We start from the raw sequence: 22,029 nt of genomic DNA on the forward strand, positions 1-22,029 counted from the left end.
GGTATTATGTTGTGTCAGCAGTCAGTGACCAGTATGTGGTTATTATTACACTGGTATTATGTTGTGTCAGCAGTCAGTGCCCAGTATGTGGTTATTATTACACTGGTATTATGTTGTGTCAGCAGTCAGTGCCCAGTATGTGATTATTATTACACTGGTATAATGTTGTGTCAGCAGTCAGTATGTGATTATTATTACACTGGTATAATGTTGTGTCAGCAGTCAGTGCCCAGTATGTGATTATTATTACACTGGTATAATGTTGTGTCAGCAGTCAGTGCCCAGTATGTGGTTATTATTACACTGGTATTATGTTGTGTCAGCAGTCAGTGCCCAGTATGTGGTTATTATTACACTGGTATAATGTTGTGTCAGCAGTCAGTGACCAGTATGTGGTTATTATTACACTGGTATTATGTTGTGTCAGCAGTCAGTGCCCAGTATGTGGTTATTATTATACTGGTATTATGTTGTGTCAGCAGTTAGTGCCCAGTATGTGGTTATTATTACACTGGTATAATGTTGTGTCAGCAGTCAGTGCCCAGTATGTGATTATTATTACACTGGTATAATATGTTGTGTCAGCAGTCAGTGCCCAGTATGTGGTTATTATTACACTGGTATTATGTTGTGTCAGCAGTCAGTGCCCAGTATGTGGTTATTATTACACTGGTATAATGTTGTGTCAGCAGTCAGTGACCAGTATGTGATTATTATTACACTGGTATAATGTTGTGTCAGCAGTCAGTGCCCAGTATGTGATTATTATTACACTGGCATTATGTTGTGTCAGCAGTCAGTGACCAGTATGTGGTTATTATTACACTGGTATAATGTTGTGTCAGCAGTCAGTGACCAGTATGTGATTATTATTACACTGGTATAATGTTGTGTCAGCAGTCAGTGCCCAGTATGTGATTATTATTACACTGGCATTATGTTGTGTCAGCAGTCAGTGACCAGTATGTGATTATTATTACACTGGTATAATGTTGTGTCAGCAGTCAGTGCCCAGTATGTGATTATTATTACACTGGTATTATGTTGTGTCAGCAGTCAGTGCCCAGTATGTGGTTATTATTACACTGGTATAATGTTGTGTCAGCAGTCAGTGACCAGTATGTGATTATTATTACACTGGTATAATGTTGTGTCAGCAGTCAGTGCCCAGTATGTGATTATTATTACACTGGCATTATGTTGTGTCAGCAGTCAGTGCCCAGTATGTGATTATTGTTACACTGGTATTATGTTGTGTCAGCAGTCAGTGACCAGTATGTGATTATTATTACACTGGTATAATGTTGTGTCAGCAGTCAGTGACCAGTATGTGATTATTATTACACTGGTATAATGTTGTGTCAGAGGTCAGTGCCCAGTATGTGATTATTATTACACTGGTATAATGTTGTGTCAGCAGTCAGTGCCCAGTATGTGGTTATTATTACACTGGTATAATGTTGTGTCAGCAGTCAGTGCCCAGTATGTGATTATTATTACACTGGTATAATGTTGTGTCAGCAGTCAGTGCCCAGTATGTGGTTATTATTACACTGGCATTATATTGTGTCAGCAGTCAGTGCCCAGTATGTGGTTATTATTACACTGGTATTATGTTGTGTCAGCAGTCAGTGCCCAGTATGTGGTTATTATTACACTGGCATTATGTTGTGTCAGAGGTCAGTGCCCAGTATGTGATTATTATTACACTGGTATAATGTTGTGTCAGCAGTCAGTGCCCAGTATGTGGTTATTATTACACTGGCGTTATGTTGTGTCAGCAGTCAGTGCCCAGTATGTGATTATTATTACACTGGCATAATGTTGTGTCAGCAGTCAGTGACCAGTATGTGATTATTATTACACTGGCATTATGTTGTGTCAGCAGTCAGTGCCCAGTATGTGGTTATTATTACACTGGTATAATGTTGTGTCAGCAGTCAGTGCCCAGTATGTGGTTATTATTACACTGGTATTATGTTGTGTCAGCAGTCAGTGCCCAGTATGTGGTTATTATTACACTGGCATTATGTTGTGTCAGCAGTCAGTGCCCAGTATGTGGTTATTATTACACTGGCATTATGTTGTGTCAGCAGTCAGTGCCCAGTATGTGATTATTATTACACTGGCATAATGTTGTGTCAGCAGTCAGTGCCCAGTATGTGGTTATTATTACACTGGTATAATGTTGTGTCAGCAGTCAGTGACCAGTATGTGGTTGTTATTATTACACTGGTATTATGTTGTGTCAGCAGTCAGTGCCTAGTATGTGATTATTATTACACTGGTATAATGTTGTGTCAGCAGTCAGTGCCCAGTATGTGGTTATTATTACACTGGCATTATGTTGTGTCAGCAGTCAGTGCCCAGTATGTGGTTATTATTACACTGGTATAATGTTGTGTCAGCAGTTAGTGCCCAGTATGTGGTTATTATTACACTGGTATTATGTTGTGCCAGCAGTCAGTGCCCAGTATGTGATTATTATTACACTGGTATAATGTTGTGTCAGCAGTCAGTGACCAGTATGTGGTTATTATTACACTGGTATTATGTTGTGTCAGCAGTCAGTGCCCAGTATGTGATTATTATTACACTGGTATAATGTTGTGTCAGCAGTCAGTGACCAGTATGTGATTATTATTACACTGGTATTATGTTGTGTCAGCAGTCAGTGACCAGTATGTGATTATTATTACACTGGTATTATGTTGTGTCAGCAGTCAGTGACCAGTATGTGGTTATTATTACACTGGTATTATGTTGTGTCAGCAGTCAGTGCCCAGTATGTGATTATTATTACACTGGTATAATGTTGTGTCAGCAGTCAGTGACCAGTATGTGATTATTATTACACTGGTATAATGTTGTGTCAGCAGTCAGTGCCCAGTATGTGATTATTATTACACTGGCATTATGTTGTGTCAGCAGTCAGTGCCCAGTATGTGATTATTATTACACTGGCATTATGTTGTGTCAGCAGTCAGTGCCCAGTATGTGATTATTGTTACACTGGTATTATGTTGTGTCAGCAGTCAGTGCCCAGTATGTGGTTATTATTACACTGGTATAATGTTGTGTCAGCAGTCAGTGCCCAGTATGTGGTTATTATTACACTGGTATTATGTTGTGTCAGCAGTCAGTGACCAGTATGTGATTATTATTACACTGGTATAATGTTGTGTCAGCAGTCAGTGACCAGTATGTGATTATTATTACACTGGTATAATGTTGTGTCAGAGGTCAGTGCCCAGTATGTGATTATTATTACACTGGTATAATGTTGTGTCAGCAGTCAGTGCCCAGTATGTGGTTATTATTACACTGGTATAATGTTGTGTCAGCAGTCAGTGCCCAGTATGTGGTTATTATTACACTGGTATTATGTTGTGTCAGCAGTCAGTGACCAGTATGTGATTATTATTACACTGGTATAATGTTGTGTCAGCAGTCAGTGACCAGTATGTGATTATTGTTACACTGGTATTATGTTGTGTCAGCAGTCAGTGACCAGTATGTGATTATTATTACACTGGTATAATGTTGTGTCAGCAGTCAGTGCCCAGTATGTGATTATTGTTACACTGGTATTATGTTGTGTCAGCAGTCAGTGACCAGTATGTGATTATTATTACACTGGTATAATGTTGTGTCAGCAGTCAGTGACCAGTATGTGATTATTATTACACTGGTATAATGTTGTGTCAGCAGTCAGTGACCAGTATGTGATTATTATTACACTGGTATAATGTTGTGTCAGAGGTCAGTGCCCAGTATGTGATTATTATTACACTGGTATAATGTTGTGTCAGCAGTCAGTGCCCAGTATGTGGTTATTATTACACTGGTATAATGTTGTGTCAGCAGTCAGTGCCCAGTATGTGGTTATTATTACACTGGCATTATATTGTGTCAGCAGTCAGTGCCCAGTATGTGGTTATTATTACACTGGTATTATGTTGTGTAAGCAGTCAGTGCCCAGTATGTGGTTATTATTACACTGGCATTATGTTGTGTCAGAGGTCAGTGCCCAGTATGTGATTATTATTACACTGGTATAATGTTGTGTCAGAGGTCAGTGCCCAGTATGTGGTTATTATTACACTGGCATTATGTTGTGTCAGCAGTCAGTGCCCAGTATGTGATTATTATTACACTGGCATAATGTTGTGTCAGCAGTCAGTGACCAGTATGTGATTATTATTACACTGGCATTATGTTGTGTCAGCAGTCAGTGCCCAGTATGTGGTTATTATTACACTGGTATAATGTTGTGTCAGCAGTCAGTGCCCAGTATGTGGTTATTATTACACTGGTATTATGTTGTGTCAGCAGTCAGTGCCCAGTATGTGGTTATTATTACACTGGCATTATGTTGTGTCAGCAGTCAGTGCCCAGTATGTGGTTATTATTACACTGGCATTATGTTGTGTCAGCAGTCAGTGCCCAGTATGTGATTATTATTACACTGGCATAATGTTGTGTCAGCAGTCAGTGCCCAGTATGTGGTTATTATTACACTGGTATTATGTTGTGTCAGCAGTCAGTGACCAGTATGTGGTTATTATTACACTGGTATTATGTTGTGTCAGCAGTCAGTGCCCAGTATGTGATTATTATTACACTGGTATAATGTTGTGTCAGCAGTCAGTATGTGATTATTATTACACTGGTATAATGTTGTGTCAGCAGTCAGTGCCCAGTATGTGATTATTATTACACTGGTATAATGTTGTGTCAGCAGTCAGTGCCCAGTATGTGGTTATTATTACACTGGTATTATGTTGTGCCAGCAGTCAGTGCCCAGTATGTGGTTATTATTACACTGGTATAATGTTGTGTCAGCAGTCAGTGACCAGTATGTGGTTATTATTACACTGGTATAATGTTGTGTCAGCAGTCAGTGACCAGTATGTGATTATTATTACACTGGTATTATGTTGTGTCAGCAGTCAGTGACCAGTATGTGATTATTATTACACTGGTATTATGTTGTGTCAGCAGTCAGTGCCCAGTATGTGGTTATTATTACACTGGTATTATATTGTGTCAGCAGTCAGTGCCCAGTATGTGGTTATTATTACACTGGCATTATGTTGTGTCAGCAGTCAGTGACCAGTATGTGATTATTATTACACTGGCATTATGTTGTGTCAGCAGTCAGTGACCAGTATGTGATTATTATTACACTGGCATTATGTTGTGTCAGCAGTCAGTGACCAGTATGTGATTATTATTACACTGGTATAATCTTGTGTCAGCAGTCAGTGCCCAGTATGTGGTTATTATTACACTGGTATAATGTTGTGTCAGCAGTCAGTGCCCAGTATGTGGTTATTATTACACTGGTATTATGTTGTGTCAGCAGTCAGTGCCCAGTATGTGGTTATTATTACACTGGTATTATGTTGTGTCAGCAGTCAGTGCCCAGTATGTGGTTATTATTACACTGGCATTATGTTGTGTCAGCAGTCAGTGCCCAGTATGTGGTTATTATTACACTGGCATTATGTTGTGTCAGCAGTCAGTGACCAGTATGTGATTATTATTACACTGGTATAATGTTGTGTCAGCAGTCAGTGACCAGTATGTGATTATTATTACACTGGTATAATGTTGTGTCAGCAGTCAGTGCCCAGTATGTGATTGTTATTACACTGGTATAATGTTGTGTCAGCAGTCAGTGCCCAGTATGTGGTTATTATTACACTGGCATTATGTTGTGTCAGCAGTCAGTGACCAGTATGTGATTATTATTACACTGGCATTATGTTGTGTCAGCAGTCAGTGCCCAGTATGTGGTTATTATTACACTGGTATAATGTTGTGTCAGCAGTCAGTGCCCAGTATGTGGTTATTATTACACTGGCATTATGTTGTGTCAGCAGTCAGTGACCAGTATGTGATTATTATTACACTGGTATAATGTTGTGTCAGCAGTCAGTGACCAGTATGTGATTATTATTACACTGGTATTATGTTGTGTCAGCAGTCAGTGCCCAGTATGTGGTTATTATTACACTGGTATTATGTTGTGTCAGCAGTCAGTGCCCAGTATGTGGTTATTATTACACTGGTATAATGTTGTGTCAGCAGTCAGTGCCCAGTATGTGGTTATTATTACACTGGTATTATATTGTGTCAGCAGTCAGTGCCCAGTATGTGGTTATTATTACACTGGTATAATGTTGTGTCAGCAGTCAGTGACCAGTATGTGGTTATTATTACACTGGCATTATGTTGTGTCAGCAGTCAGTGCCCAGTATGTGGTTATTATTACACTGGTATTATGTTGTGTCAGCAGTCAGTGCCCAGTATGTGGTTATTATTACACTGGCATTATGTTGTGTCAGCAGTCAGTGCCCAGTATGTGATTATTATTACACTGGTATTATGTTGTGTCAGCAGTCAGTGCCCAGTATGTGGTTATTATTATACTGGTATTATATTGTGTCAGCAGTCAGTGCCCAGTATGTGGTTATTATTACACTGGTATAATGTTGTGTCAGCAGTCAGTGCCCAGTATGTGGTTATTATTACACTGGTATAATGTTGTGTCAGCAGTCAGTGCCCAGTATGTGGTTATTATTACACTGGAATTATGTTGTATCAGTAGTCAGTGCCCAGTATGTGATTATTATTACACTGGTATAATGTTGTGTCAGCAGTCAGTGCCCAGTATGTGATTATTATTACACTGGTATTATGTTGTGTGAGCAGTCAGTGCCCAGTATGTGATTATTATTACACTGGCATTATGTTGTGTCAGCAGTCAGTGCCCAGTATGTGGTTATTATTACACTGGTATAATGTTGTGTCAGCAGTCAGTGCCCAGTATGTGGTTATTATTATACTGGCATTATGTTGTGTGAGCAGTCAGTGCCCAGTATGTGATTATTATTACACTGGCATTATGTTGTGTCAGCAGTCAGTGCCCAGTATGTGATTATTATTACACTGGTATAATGTTGTGTCAGCAGTCAGTGCCCAGTATGTGGTTATTATTACACTGGTATAATGTTGTGTCAGCAGTCAGTGCCCAGTATGTGATTATTATTACACTGGTATTATGTTGTGTCAGCAGTCAGTGACCAGTATGTGATTATTATTACACTGGCATTATGTTGTGTGAGCAGTCAGTGCCCAGTATGTGGTTATTATTACACTGGTATAATGTTGTGTCAGCAGTCAGTGCCCAGTATGTGGTTATTATTACACTGGCATTATGTTGTGTCAGCAGTCAGTGCCCAGTATGTGGTTATTATTACACTGGTATAATGTTGTGTCAGCAGTCAGTGCCCAGTATGTGGTTATTATTACACTGGTATTATGTTGTGTCAGCAGTCAGTGCCCAGTATGTGGTTATTATTACACTGGTATTATGTTGTGTCAGCAGTCAGTGCCCAGTATGTGGTTATTATTACACTGGCATTATGTTGTGTCAGCAGTCAGTGCCCAGTATGTGGTTATTATTACACTGGCATTATGTTGTGTCAGCAGTCAGTGACCAGTATGTGATTATTATTACACTGGTATAATGTTGTGTCAGCAGTCAGTGACCAGTATGTGATTATTATTACACTGGTATAATGTTGTGTCAGCAGTCAGTGCCCAGTATGTGATTGTTATTACACTGGTATAATGTTGTGTCAGCAGTCAGTGCCCAGTATGTGGTTATTATTACACTGGCATTATGTTGTGTCAGCAGTCAGTGACCAGTATGTGATTATTATTACACTGGCATTATGTTGTGTCAGCAGTCAGTGACCAGTATGTGGTTATTATTACACTGGCATTATGTTGTGTCAGCAGTCAGTGACCAGTATGTGGTTATTATTACACTGGTATAATGTTGTGTCAGCAGTCAGTGCCCAGTATGTGGTTATTATTACACTGGTATAATGTTGTGTCAGCAGTCAGTGCCCAGTATGTGGTTATTATTACACTGGTATAATGTTGTGTCAGCAGTCAGTGCCCAGTATGTGGTTATTATTACACTGGTATAATGTTGTGTCAGAGGTCAGTGCCCAGTATGTGATTATTATTATACTGGTATTATGTTGTGTCAGCAGTCAGTGACCAGTATGTGATTATTATTACACTGGTATAATGTTGTGTCAGCAGTCAGTGCCCAGTATGTGATTATTGTTACACTGGCATTATGTTGTGTCAGCAGTCAGTGCCCAGTATGTGATTATTGTTACACTGGCATTATGTTGTGTGAGCAGTCAGTGCCCAGTATGTGATTATTATTACACTGGTATAATGTTGTGTCAGCAGTCAGTGCCCAGTATGTGGTTATTATTACACTGGCATTATATTGTGTCAGCAGTCAGTGCCCAGTATGTGATTATTATTACACTGGTATAATGTTGTGTCAGCAGTCAGTGCCCAGTATGTGGTTATTATTACACTGGTATTATGTTGTGTCAGCAGTCAGTGCCCAGTATGTGATTATTATTACACTGGTATAATGTTGTGTCAGCAGTCAGTGCCCAGTATGTGGTTATTATTACACTGGTATTATGTTGTGTCAGCAGTCAGTGCCCAGTATGTGGTTATTATTACACTGGTATAATGTTGTGTCAGCAGTCAGTGACCAGTATGTGGTTATTATTACACTGGTATAATGTTGTGTCAGCAGTCAGTGCCCAGTATGTGGTTATTATTACACTGGTATAATGTTGTGTCAGCAGTCAGTGCCCAGTATGTGATTATTATTACACTGGTATTATGTTGTGTCAGCAGTCAGTGCCCAGTATGTGGTTGTTATTATTACACTGGTATAATGTTGTGTCAGCAGTCAGTGCCCAGTATGTGATTATTATTACACTGGTATTATGTTGTGTCAGCAGTCAGTGCCCAGTATGTGGTTATTATTACACTGGTATAATGTTGTGTCAGCAGTCAGTGACCAGTATGTGATTATTATTACACTGGTATTATGTTGTGTCAGCAGTCAGTGCCCAGTATGTGGTTATTATTACACTGGTATTATATTGTGTCAGCAGTCAGTGCCCAGTATGTGGTTATTATTACACTGGTATTATGTTGTGTCAGCAGTCAGTGCCCAGTATGTGGTTATTATTACACTGGTATAATGTTGTGTCAGCAGTCAGTGCCCAGTATGTGGTTATTATTACACTGGTATAATGTTGTGTCAGCAGTCAGTGCCCAGTATGTGATTATTATTACACTGGTATTATGTTGTGTCAGCAGTCAGTGCCCAGTATGTGGTTATTATTACACTGGTATAATGTTGTGTCAGCAGTCAGTGACCAGTATGTGATTATTATTACACTGGTATAATGTTGTGTCAGCAGTCAGTGCCCAGTATGTGGTTATTATTACACTGGTATAATGTTGTGTCAGCAGTCAGTGCCCAGTATGTGGTTATTATTACACTGGTATAATGTTGTGTCAGCAGTCAGTGCCCAGTATGTGGTTATTATTACACTGGTATTATGTTGTGTCAGCAGTCAGTGCCCAGTATGTGATTATTATTACACTGGCATTATGTTGTGTCAGCAGTCAGTGCCCAGTATGTGGTTATTATTACACTGGTATAATGTTGTGTCAGCAGTCAGTGCCCAGTATGTGATTATTATTACACTGGTATAATGTTGTGTCAGCAGTCAGTGCCCAGTATGTGGTTATTATTACACTGGTATAACGTTGTGTCAGCAGTCAGTGCCCAGTATGTGGTTGTTATTATTATTACGTTGGTATAATGTGTTAACAATCAATAATGCCCTGTGTGTTAATATTACACTGGTATAATGTTGTGTCACCCGTCAGTGCCCCGTGCACTGTGTTTTCACTATCACACACTCCTCCTAATATGTTACCTTACAGGTAGAGTACACTTTGTTGTCATTGTCACACACTCATCATCAAACTTTACCTTACAGGTGAAGTACACTTTATTGTTACTGTTACATACTCCTCCTCACACATTTCCTTGCAGGAGGAATACACTGTGATCACATGATCACACACTCCCCCTCATACTGTGTTGTCAGTGTCTCACACTACTCCTCACACTTTGTCACTGTCACACACTCCTCATACATTACCTTACAGGCGCAGTACAATGTATTTTTGCTGTTACACACTCCTCACACAGAGTTGTCTCTGTCAAGCATTTCTTCTCACACTGAGTTGTCACCGTCACACACTCCTCACCTAACAGGTGGAGTAAACCATGTTGTCACTGTCACACACTCCTCACATTGTTGTTACTGCCACACACTCCTCACATTACCTTACAAACAAAGTACAGTGTTGTCACTGTAACACAATCCCCCTCATACTGTGTTGTCACTGTTTCACATTCCTCCACACTGTATTGTCACTGTTGTACATTTCTCACACTGTGTTGTCACTGTCCTATACTGCTCTTCAAACTTTGTTGTCACGGTCACACACTCCACATATGTTATCTTACAGGCAGAGTACACTGTGTTGTCACCACACACACTTTCCTCCTCACATTGTTGTCACTGTCACACACTGATCCTCAGACTTTACCTTACCGATGGAGTACACTGTGTCATCAGTGTCACACACTCCCCCCTATACTGTGTGGTCAATGTTGCATACTTCTCACACTGTTTTGTCACTGTCGCACACTCCACATACGTTGCGTTACAGGCGGAGTACAATGTTTTGTCGCTGTTACACACTCCTCACACTGTGATGTCACTGTTACACACTCCTCAAACATTACCTTACAGAGAGTACTCTGTGTTGTCATACACTCCTCACAATGTGTTGTCACTGTCACACACTCCTCACACTGTTTTTTCACACTGTCACACACTGTCACACACTCCTGCTCACAGTGTTGTCACACTGTAACATACACCTCCTCACACTGTCACACACTCCTCACGCTGTGTTGTCACGCTGTAACATACTCATCCTCACACTGTTGTCATTGTCACAAACTCCTCACACTGTCACATACTCCACCACAGTGTTGTCACACTCTCCTCCTCATTGTGCTGTCACACTGTAACATACTCCTCCTCACACTGTTGTAATTGTCACACACTCTTCACGTGTTACACACTCTTCCTCACTCTGTGTTGTCACACTGTAACATACCCTCCTCACACTGTTGTCATTGTCACACACTCCTTCTCACACTGTTACTGACTCCTCCTCACACTGTTTTGTCACACTGTCACACACTACTCACACTGTTGCCATTGTCACACACTTCTCACACTGTGTTGTCACACTGTAACATACACCTCCTCACACTGTTGTCACTGTCACACTCCTCCTCACACTGTGTTGTCACACTGTAACATACATCTCCTCACACTGTTGTCACTGTCACACACTCCTCCTCACGCTGTGTTGTCACACTGTAACATACACCTCCTCACGCTGTGTTGTCACACTGTAACATACACTGTTGTCACTGTCACACGCTCCTCCTCACACTGTTGTCACTGTCACACACTCCTCACACTGTTGTCACTGTCACACACTCCTCCTCACACTGTTGTCACTGTCACACACTCCTCCTCACACTGTTGTCACTGTCACACAGTCCTCACACTGTTGTCACTGTCACACACTCCTCCTCACACTGTTGTCACTGTCACACACTCCTCCTCACACTGTTGTCACTGTCACACACTCCTCCTCACACTGTTGTCACTGTCACACAGTCCTCCTCACACTGTTGTCACTGTCACACAGTCCTCCTCACACTGTTGTCACTGTCACACACTCCTCCTCACTGTTGTCACTGTCACACACTCCTCCTCACTGTTGTCACTGTCACACACTCCTCCTCACTGTTGTCACTGTCACACATTCCTCCTCACACTGTTGTCACTGTCACACACTCCTCCTCACACGTTACCTTACAGGCGGAGTACACTCCGAGTTTCTCCAGTTTCTTGGCCCGGGGAGCTGAGCGGTGCTGCCCCTTCTTGGCAGCGATTCTTAGCGGTGCAGCTCCAGCACCTCCCACTGTCGGACTCTCCGCTCCCCCCCGGGCTGCTCCTCCGGCTGCAACCGTAGCCGCCGCTGCCGCTACCACCACGGCCGGAGAACCTTGGGGTGCCACACTGCTCACCACCGAGCCTCCGTCTGCAGCCGCCTCGGCCATTGCAGGAGCCCTGGAGCCTGCCCGGGGAGAAGAATGCCCCCTACCCTCCTCTGGTGCACAGATCCCTGGGCGAGGTGACGATATCTGCAGCCGTTCCCCCAGCAGGGAGGCAGCTGGAGCACATCACCGCCTCCCCTGCCTCTCTCTCCTCCTTCTTCTTCCCAGTCCTCCCTCCTTAGTGCTGCTGTCCACTTCCATTCCTCCACCTCTCATGTACAATGTGTAATAATCGTTCACAGGTTCAGCTCGTTCTGCAAACATGGCAGTCGTATCTTCTTGAAGTGAACCTGTCACTAAGAGGCCCCTTGATTTTCTAGAATTTTACTGATGCTCCGATAATGCTAAACTAGGGGGCGCTATTGTAATCGCATTTCATCTAGAACTGCCAAACACAAACCTTGATACTCGTTTACCCTGTATACCCCTCACCAGTAGAAACCCCTCGGTTATTCAATAGGTCACATGACAGGCTTTGTCTCCAGAAAAAAGTCCGGATATATTTACATCAGTTTTTTCCAGTATTGTAACTACGAAAATTGCTGCAAAAAAAATCAAAACCATGATTAAAAGTCTCAATGAGTCCTAAAGTCGTATCCAGACGTGGGAAAAAATTTCCGCTGTGGCCGAAAATTCGAAGCAAATACGCCTCTGCAACAAAATTAGCATATTTTATGGTTTATCTAGAAGTGGTGAATTTCGCAGCGGACTTGCCGTAGATTTCAGACTTTGCATTGAAAAGGCTGAAATTCGCAGTGAAAATCTGCTGCTTCTCCACAACAGACTGTGCATGCTGCGGCGTGTACATTTTCTGCACGGAAATCTTTGCATGCTGCCGCTTTTAAAAATCCGCAGCATGCTCATTCTGTTTTCTATGTTCACCACGTATTTCATCATTTTCAATGTAGAAGGGGTGAAATCCGTGGTGAATTCGCAGAAAAATCCACACGTAACTCATGCAGATTCTTCAAATCCATGACGTGTGGGTTCCCTAAGTGTCCAGTTTCTAAAGGGGTCTGGGCTTCAGTCTACTGGTCCCTAATTTGTTTGCACTTTGTCTGAAGGAGTATAAGGGTATGTGCACACGACAACGCCAAATACGTCTGAAATTACGGAGCTGTTTTCAGGGGAAAACAGCTCCTGAATTTCAGAAGTTTTTGCATGTACTCGCGTTTTTCGCCGGCGTTTTTTACGGACGTAATTGGAGCTGTTCTACATTGGAGTCAATGAAAAACGGCTCCAAATACGTCCCAAGAAATGTCCTGCACTTTGACGCGGGTGTAATTTTATGCGCCGTATTTTGACAGCGACACGTAAAATTACACCTCGTCTGCACAGAACATCGTAAGACCCATTGCAAGCAATGGGCAGATGTTTGCCGACGTATTGGAGCCGTCTTTTCAGACATAATTCGAGGCGTAAAACGCCTCCATTACGTCTGAAAATAGGTCGTGTGCACATACCCTAAACGGGCTCCTTGACTTTTTCCCTGCACAGCGACGCAGAGAACACAGCCACATTTATTTGAATGGAGCTATGTTGCAGTTCTCTGCAAGGTGGGTGGCCGGAGCCCCAGCGATCACAATGTTATGGCATATACTAGCAATATGCCATAACATTAAATGATAGGAACACCTTCTTAACCCCTTAATGACCGGGCCTGAAAAGACCTTAATGACCAAGCCAGATTTGTTAAATCTGGTATGTCTGACTTTATCAGAGAATAACTCTGCGAAAGTTTTGAATATCCAAGTAATTCTGACATTGTTTTTTCGTCACATGTTGTACTTTATTTTAGTGGTAAAAGTAGACTGATAAGATTTGCGGAAATTAATGAAAAAATAGAAAAATTGAAGAAATGTTGTAAAAATTATAATTTTTCCCTATTTTTAACTGCAATATGCCACATATGTACACAGATACTGTACGATTTTTTTTATTAAATATATATTTCCATCGCTTTACTCTATTTTGGCAGCACTTTTGAAAAAAAAAAATTTTTTGGGGAGCAATTTAGAAGACTTACAAGTTTAGTAATGATTTTATAACTTTTGAAGTACATTTTGTTTTCCTGCACCAAGCCAGGTTTTCAGAGGCTCATAGGTGTCAGAATGGTGGAAACCCCCACAAGTGACACCATTTTGAAAACTACACCTCTTAAGGTATTTATTAAGGGGTGTTGTAAGTATTTTGACCCCACAGTTTTTTTGTAAGAATTCATGCAAAGCAGGCGTAAAAAAATATAATTTCACTTTTTTCATAAAAGTATCACTTTGAAGACCGATTTATTTATAAAGCGACCATGAGAATGAAGAAATGCACCCCAAAATCTATCACCCTGTTTCTCCTGTTTTCAAAAATGCCCAAATTGTGACCCTAATGCGTTGCCTGGACACACGGCAGGTCCCGAAAGGAAGGGAGCAACCGGAGGCATTCAGGTCTCATTTTTGCTTGAAAATGTTTTAGGCCCCACTGTACATTTGGAGAGGTTTTGAACTACCAGAACGATAGAAACTCCCCATAAACGACCCCATTTAGAAAACTAGACCCCTTAAGGTATTTATCTAGGGCTGTAGTGAGTATTTTGTCCCCACAGTTTTTTGCTAAATTGAATGCATAGCAGGTGAAATAAAAAAAACAAACACTTTTTATATAAAAGTATCACTTTGAAGACCGATTTCTTTGTAAAGCGACCATCGGAATGAAGAAACATACCCCAAAATCTATCACCCTGTTTCTCCTGTTTTCAACAATGCCCCCATTGTGACCCTAATGCGTTGCCTGGACACACGGCAGGGCCCGAAAGGGAGGTAGCACCCGAAGACTTTCAGGACACACATTTTGCTTGAAAATGTTACAGGTCCCATTACACATTTATAGAGGCACTGAGCTGCCAAAAAGATAGAAACTCCACATAAATGACCCCATTTTGAAAACTAGACCGCTTAAGGTATTCATCTAGGTGTGTACTAAGTATTTTGACCCCACAGTTTTCGCAGGAATTAATGGAAAGCAGGTGGAAAGAAAATTTAACTTCACTTTTTTTCACAAATGTGTCATTTTAAGGTCAGATTTCTTGTACAGAGGACATGAGAATAAGGAAATGCACCAGAAAATGTATCACCCTGTTTCTCCTGTGTTCAAAAATATCCCCATTGTGGCCCTAATGTGTTTCCTGGACACACGGCAGGATCCAAAAGGAAGGGAGCACCCGGAGGATTTCAGGACACACATTTTGCTTTGAAAATGGGAGGATTCTACTTTTCTAGATTGAGAAATAGATGTCCCTAATAGTTTCTACACCCTATGACTATGTCGTGCTAAGAAAGCAGCTGTCCTGAAATCATGTCAGTCCATAGACATTATGTATATCAACCCGCTCTGATATATAGTAAGTTAGAGTGGGAAAATGTATTAAACTGTTGGCGGAAAAAGGCAATATATCCAAAAAAAAGGAGGAAGAATGTATCCAGCTATGTGGAAAACTAGAGCATGTTCACAGGATGAAAGAAAATTTGTAGGGCTGTAATGACTTTATTATATAAGGGACGAATGTGCCAAGTGACGCGGTACACCATAACAAGCCCCTGCCCGGCAAGGTAGGAACCGCCATGTGCACAAAACAACCAATCACCTGTAGAATATATAAAGGGGCAGTGTCCCACACCGTATGTATAGATACAGTAAAGGACCACTACTCCCCAAATTAATGTCGCTATTTCTAGAAGTATTGTCGGGTGTAAGAGGTCCACCAAAAACCCGAACAAAACTGTAATAAAGCCCATAGTGTATTGATAAGGACAAAACAGGGACTTATGCATAGACCGCGGTTGGAAGGACAAGCGGAACAATAATATCGTGACTCACTTCGCTGTCCTCGTTGCTGCAGACCCGACACCGTTTTTGGGGTATTTTTGGTTAGATGTTGAAGGGATGGGGTGTAAAATGTCAAATGACGGCGCGTAAATAAACGCCCGCGTCAAAGAAGTGACCTGTCACTTCTTGGGGCGTAATTGGAGCTGTTATTCATTGACTACAGCTGTCAAACGACGACGCGTAAAAATACAGCCTCGTCAAAAGAAGTGCAGGACACTTCTTTGGACGTTTTTGGAGCCATTTTCTCATAGACTCCAATGAAAACAGCTCCAAAAACGGACGTAAAAAACGCAGCGAAAACGCAGCGAAAACCGTGAGTTGCTCAAAAAACGTCTGAAAATCAGCTCCGTATTTTCAGACGTTTTTGGTCACTACGTGTGCACATACCCTAAAAGCTCAACTTCAGATGCAGAATCCGTATCTGAGCATAGCATCTGCTAGGCTTCCTCAACGCTGTATCTTCTGGCAGCTATAATGAATATACAGTCTAAACCGCAAATAATAAATGGAACTAGCGGTTTCAATTTTTTTTTTTATCAACTAAGGCCTCATGCACACGACCGTAAAAACACCCGTTATTGCGGGTCGTAATTACGACCCGCAATAACGGGTTCATAGACTTCTGTTACCCACGGGTACCTTCCCGTTTTCTCACGGGAAGGTGCCCGTGCCGTTAAAAAAATAGAACATGTTCTATTTTTCTATTTTACGGGCCGTGCTGCTATACTTTATAATGAGTACTTTATTATAAAAGTGCCAATAAGTCCTCTCAAAAGAGCTAGCCACTCCGTTTACCTTGGTCTGGCAGGGCTTCTGTCCTCTTCCGGTCCTGGTGTGTGTAGACATTTGGAAAAGCGCCATTCCCTGCTTCCTTCCTTTACTAAAATACCAATATTGTAATGACACCGGTCAGGGGACCAGTACATGGGGGAAAAACAAGACAGGGCACAGGACGCTACAGGCTGAGATGAGGGGCGGAGGTTTAATCTCATAACCTCTTATTTAGACTGTGAGCCCCAATGGGGACAGTAAAAAAAGAGGACCTCTGTACAGCACTGCGTAATATGTTGGCGCTATATAAGTAACTGAAATAAATAATAAATAACCTCACCTTGGTTCACCAACGCTACGGACTGCTCGAATCAGCACTTGTATTCTGCCACTAGATTCCAATAACAATTGATGTTATGCGCCCCCCCTGTGGGTGACGTCATCATTCCCAGCCACAGGGGTCCTTCAACCTTGGCGTCGGAAGAGAGAAGACACATCCGCTCCAGGCGTCAGAGTACAGTTGAATCTGCAGCAGCATCACCGTATCAGGTAAGCATAGCAAATTCCCTAGAGACGAGCATATTAAAGAGGCTCTGTCACCAGATTTTGCAACCCCTATCTGCTCTTGCAGCAGATAGGCGCTGCAATGTAGATTACAGTAACGTTTTTATTTTTAAAAAACGAGCATTTTTGGCCAAGTTATGACCATTTTCGTATTTATGCAAATGAGGCTTGCAAAAGTACAACTGGGCGTGTTGAAAAGTAAAAGTACAACTGGGCGTGTATTATGTGCGTACATCGGGGCGTGTTTACTACTTTTACTAGCTGGGCATTGTGTATAGAAGTATCATCCACTTCTCTACACAACGCCCAGCTTCTGGCAGTGCAGCACTGTGACGTCACTCACAGGTCCTGCATCGTGTCGGCCACATCGGCACCAGAGGCTACAGATGATTCTGCAGCAGCCTCAGCATTTGCAGGTAAGTAGCTACATGGACTTACCTGCAAACGCCGATGCTGCTGCAGAATCATCTGTAGCCTCTGGTGCCGACACGATGCAGGACCTGTGAGTGACGTCACAGATCTGCACTGCCAGAAGCTGGGCGTTGTGAAGAGAAGTGGATGATACTTCTCATCAGAGCGCCCAGCTAGTAAAAGTAGTAAACACGCCCCGATGTACGCACATAATACACGCCCAGTTGTACTTTTACTTTTCAACACGCCCAGTTGTACTTTTGCAAGCCTCATTTGCATAAATACGAAAATGGTCATAACTTGGCCAAAAATGCTCGTTTTTTAAAAATAAAAACGTCACTGTAATCTACATTGCAGCGCCTATCTGCTGCAATAGCAGATAGGGGTTGCAAAATCTGGTGACAGAGCCTCTTTAACCTTTTGGACGCCTGGAGCCGATGTATCTTCTCTGTCCGACGGCAAGGTTGAAGGACCTGTGGGTGACGTCACGCTGTGTCTGCTGTGAAAGAAGCTGGGTGGGAACGATGAGCAGTGTATTATGCTGATTTGTCAGCGTCATACACTTCTATTCACAACGCCCCGTTGGTAAAAACACAATACACGCCCAGTTGGTAAAACGAGAAAACACGCCCAGTTGTCCATTGAAAATCTAATTTGCATAAATATAAAATTGCTCATAACTTGGGCAAAAATGATCGTTTTTAAAAAAACAAACAACTTTGCTGTTCTCTACATTGCAGCGCCCATCACATTCAATAGGAGATAGGGATTTGATAATCTGGTGACAGAGCCTCTTTAAATCTGTGCCACTATATATTAAAGGTGCTGACTCGAGCATTCGGATGTCAGGTACCCAGCAATCAGAGACTACAGCGGACCCTGGAGAGAAGTAAACAGAAAAGGACTGCTACAGAAGCAGTGCAGCTCCCCCTATTGGTCCTGGGCGTCACTTGACTGATCAAGGTAGCAGAAGGAAGCTGCAAACTAATCCCAGCACAGCCCTAAGGGCTGAATTCCCTTGTAAGGGTATGTGCACACACAAAATCAAAAACGTCTGAAAATACGTAGCTGTTTTCAAGGGAAAACAGCTCTTGATTTTCAGCCCTTTTTTTAATCATACTCACGTTTTTTACGGACATTTTTAGAGCGGTTTTTCTATAGAGGCAATGAAAAACGGCTCCAAAAACAGCTTAAGAAGTGACATGCACTTCTTTTTTCGTGGGCATTTTTTACGCGGCCCTTTTGAAAAACCCTGTTTTTCCCATTGAAATGGGCAGATGTTTGGAGACGTTCGGCTTCGGATTTTTCAGCCGAAAACAAGCCGTGTGAACATACCCTAACTGAGTCGTTTCTGAACTGAGGGACGAACTAAAAAATAAAGTTAAATAAAACAATACACAAAATAAACAAAAATCACCTTTCACACTAAATTGGACATGTAATATATAAAAATTAATGGTAGATACCCTCCCTCCCCTCCCCCCCTCTCCTTTCCCTTCCCCCCTCCATTTTCCTCCCTCTCCCACCCCCCCATGCAGTTTCTCCTTCTCGCAGTTACTAGTGCCGTTACACTAGATAATTCAGAATGGTCCATTGGGTTAATATTGTTTTCCTGTTCCTCCCCCGTGTGTCGTTTTGTACCCCGATCCCCAGGTTTCTGTTACCTTCCTTTTCCTTTCCCTTGCCTCCTATTCTATCCATGGGTCCCCTCCTTTACATACACCTCCCCTTTGGTATGCGCAGTATGTCTCCAGGAGTTCTTTACGAATACCGTAACTCAGGATGTTTCCTCCCCAATAGTCTGGGAATCGCATAAATGTTTCATTCGGGAAACCCTCATTAAACACGGTGCCCGGTTCAAATGCCTGAGGAATTCTCAATTCACAGAATTACTCTCCAAGATTGGTACCCTAGAGACAGCCCACAAACAGTCCCTTGCGCTAAAGATGTATCCCTTTCTCATGCGAAAGCCTCTTCGGGTAAATGTCGCCGTCACTTTTTTGAGTTTTGGAACAAGCCGGGGAAGACTCTGGCGCGGGCCCTGCATTTGCAGAGAGCACGCTCGTTTATTCCTCATATCTCTGATGAACATGATCATAAGCATACCCTCTCTTCACGCATTGCAGACACCTTTCAGTCTTTCTACGCCAAGCTCTATAAGATTAGTCCGCCCCTCCATCCACAGGTCCTTACTGAGCGCCTAACTTCAATAGATAACTACTTGCAACGTCCTTCCCACGCTCCCTCAGGAATCTGTCTCGGTTCTTGAGGATCCTATCACACTTTCTAAACTTGAGCTTGCTATTAAAGACTCGCGAACGGGCAGAGCACCAGGCCCAAATGGTCTCACGTTAATGTACTATAAAACATTTTTACCGGACCTTCGGACACATTTTCTTTCTGCCTATAATTCCCTTGCTACAAATAATACTCTTCCTTCAGACACTTTTAGGACCAACATTTTGGTTACCCCCAAGGACGGTAAAGATCTCTCTCATTGCTCGAACTATAATAGACCCATCTCCCTCCTGAATGTAGACCTTAAATTATTAGCAAAAATCCTCTCAACCCGCCTTACCCCCTTGTTGCAACATATCATCCATCGTGACCAGGTTGGATTCATGCCCACCAAAGAAGCTAGCGATAACACCACTAGGACCATTAATATCCTACATTACCTCTCCACCTCCTCTATTTCGGCTGTCTTCTTATCCACTGACGCCGAAAAGGCATTTGACCCAGTAGATTGGAGATTTCTTACACAGACCTTGAAACATATGAAACATATAGGGCTTGGATCCAACATGCTCCGGTGTATTGGTAGTTTGTATTCACACCCCTCTGCGGCAGTTAATATTAATGGGGTCCTTTCTGAATACTTCCCTATCCTGAATGGTACCCGCCAGGGATGTCCCCTCTCCCCTCTTATTTTTATCCTCACGTTGGAACCCCTCCTTAGACATATTCGGCTAAATGTTGACATTACGGGAGTTCAAATAGGGGACACTTCACATAACATTGCAGCTTACGCCGATGACCTTCTATTTTTCTTATCCAGACCGTTAATCTCTCTTCCGAACCTTTGGTCTGAACTTTCTCAATACGCGACCCTCTCTAACTACAGAATCAATCTACAGAATTCGGTAGCCCTTAATATTTCCTTGCCGCACATGGCCCTTACAGCTTTATCATCCTCCTTTCCATTCAAACGGTCTTCATCTACCCTACCTTACCTTACACCGCGTGTGTCTGGACTTTATCAGGCGAACTTTCCTCGCCTACTGTCCTCAGTTAAGGAAGATCTCTATAGGTGGACTCTTGGTACCTCTACTTGGTTTGGTCGCTGCTCAATATTGAAGATGAATGTTCTCCCTAGGATACTCTACCTGTTACAGGCCCTGCCTATTCATATTCCCCGTTCTTTTTTCACTACAATTGCCTCCCTCTTTTCCAAATTTTTGTGGAATAACAAACCAGCAAGAATCTCGAAGTCGTTACTGTATAGATCTAAAAGACAGGGGGAATTGGGTTACCCGACATTTATGCCTACTATAGAGCTTCTCACCTGAATAGGTTAGTGGACTGGCATCGTAATGCAGATACCAAATTATGGGTCCCCTTGGAATCACATTTTAGCTCCTCACCTCTTCACTTATTACCCTGGTTACCTAGCTTCTCCTTACCCTCCCCACCCCACCATTTCCCCTACCTTGGCAATACTCAAAAAGTCCATTGGGAATCAACTTCTACCCTATCCTTCTCCTTTACTTCCGATATTGGGTCATCCCTCTTTTACACGAGCTGGTCTGCTCCTGTATTCCAGAGATGGGCATCCTCTGGCCGATATCGAGCTAGGCATTTTCTAGTGGGGGATTCTTGGCCATCTCTGGAATCTCTCATTTCCGTACTTGACCCTTGCCCATTGGGATTCTGAAGGGTAAATCAATTCCATCACTTCCTTGTCTCCCTTCCATCCTCAACCTCTCTCTCTCACTCCAACACACCTTTGGAGGCCCTCTGTGCTGGCAAAGGTCAGGTACAACATGCCTTGTCTGCTATTTATGCCATGTTGGTGTCCCCTCCGACACAACCTCCTCCTCCTTTTGTGGGCAAATGGGAGCATGATTTGAATTGGTCTTTTTCTGATTCCCAATTAACGAGAATATATGATCTAACGCATGAGTCGTCAATATTTAGTCGCAGCCAGGAAGCGGGATACAAACTTTTATCTCGATGTTCTATCCAGACTGCATGCTATGTCCCCTAATGTCTCCTCGCAC

The 22,029-nt window shown here is 42.3% G+C and overlaps 1 protein-coding gene across 2 annotated transcripts in view; it reads right to left on the minus strand.

Annotated features, from left to right (window-relative positions):
• KAT2B (lysine acetyltransferase 2B) overlaps positions 1–12,372 on the minus strand; it is a 123,330-nt gene extending 110,958 nt beyond the window's left edge. Inside the window, exon 1 of one of the 2 annotated variants that reach the window (XM_075827212.1) lies at positions 11,882–12,370. In XM_075827212.1, the coding sequence (XP_075683327.1) occupies positions 11,882–12,130 (249 nt within the window). In that variant the 5' untranslated portion in view covers positions 12,131–12,370. Of the gene's footprint in view, positions 1–11,881 lie in introns of both variants that reach the window. The other variant, XM_075827213.1, reaches the window with a different exon arrangement.
• Positions 12,373–22,029: the final 9,657 nt, after the last annotated feature.

This window comes from Rhinoderma darwinii, chromosome 5, assembly GCF_050947455.1.
Source record: "Rhinoderma darwinii isolate aRhiDar2 chromosome 5, aRhiDar2.hap1, whole genome shotgun sequence".
NCBI classification, from domain to species: Eukaryota; Metazoa; Chordata; class Amphibia; order Anura; family Rhinodermatidae; genus Rhinoderma; species Rhinoderma darwinii.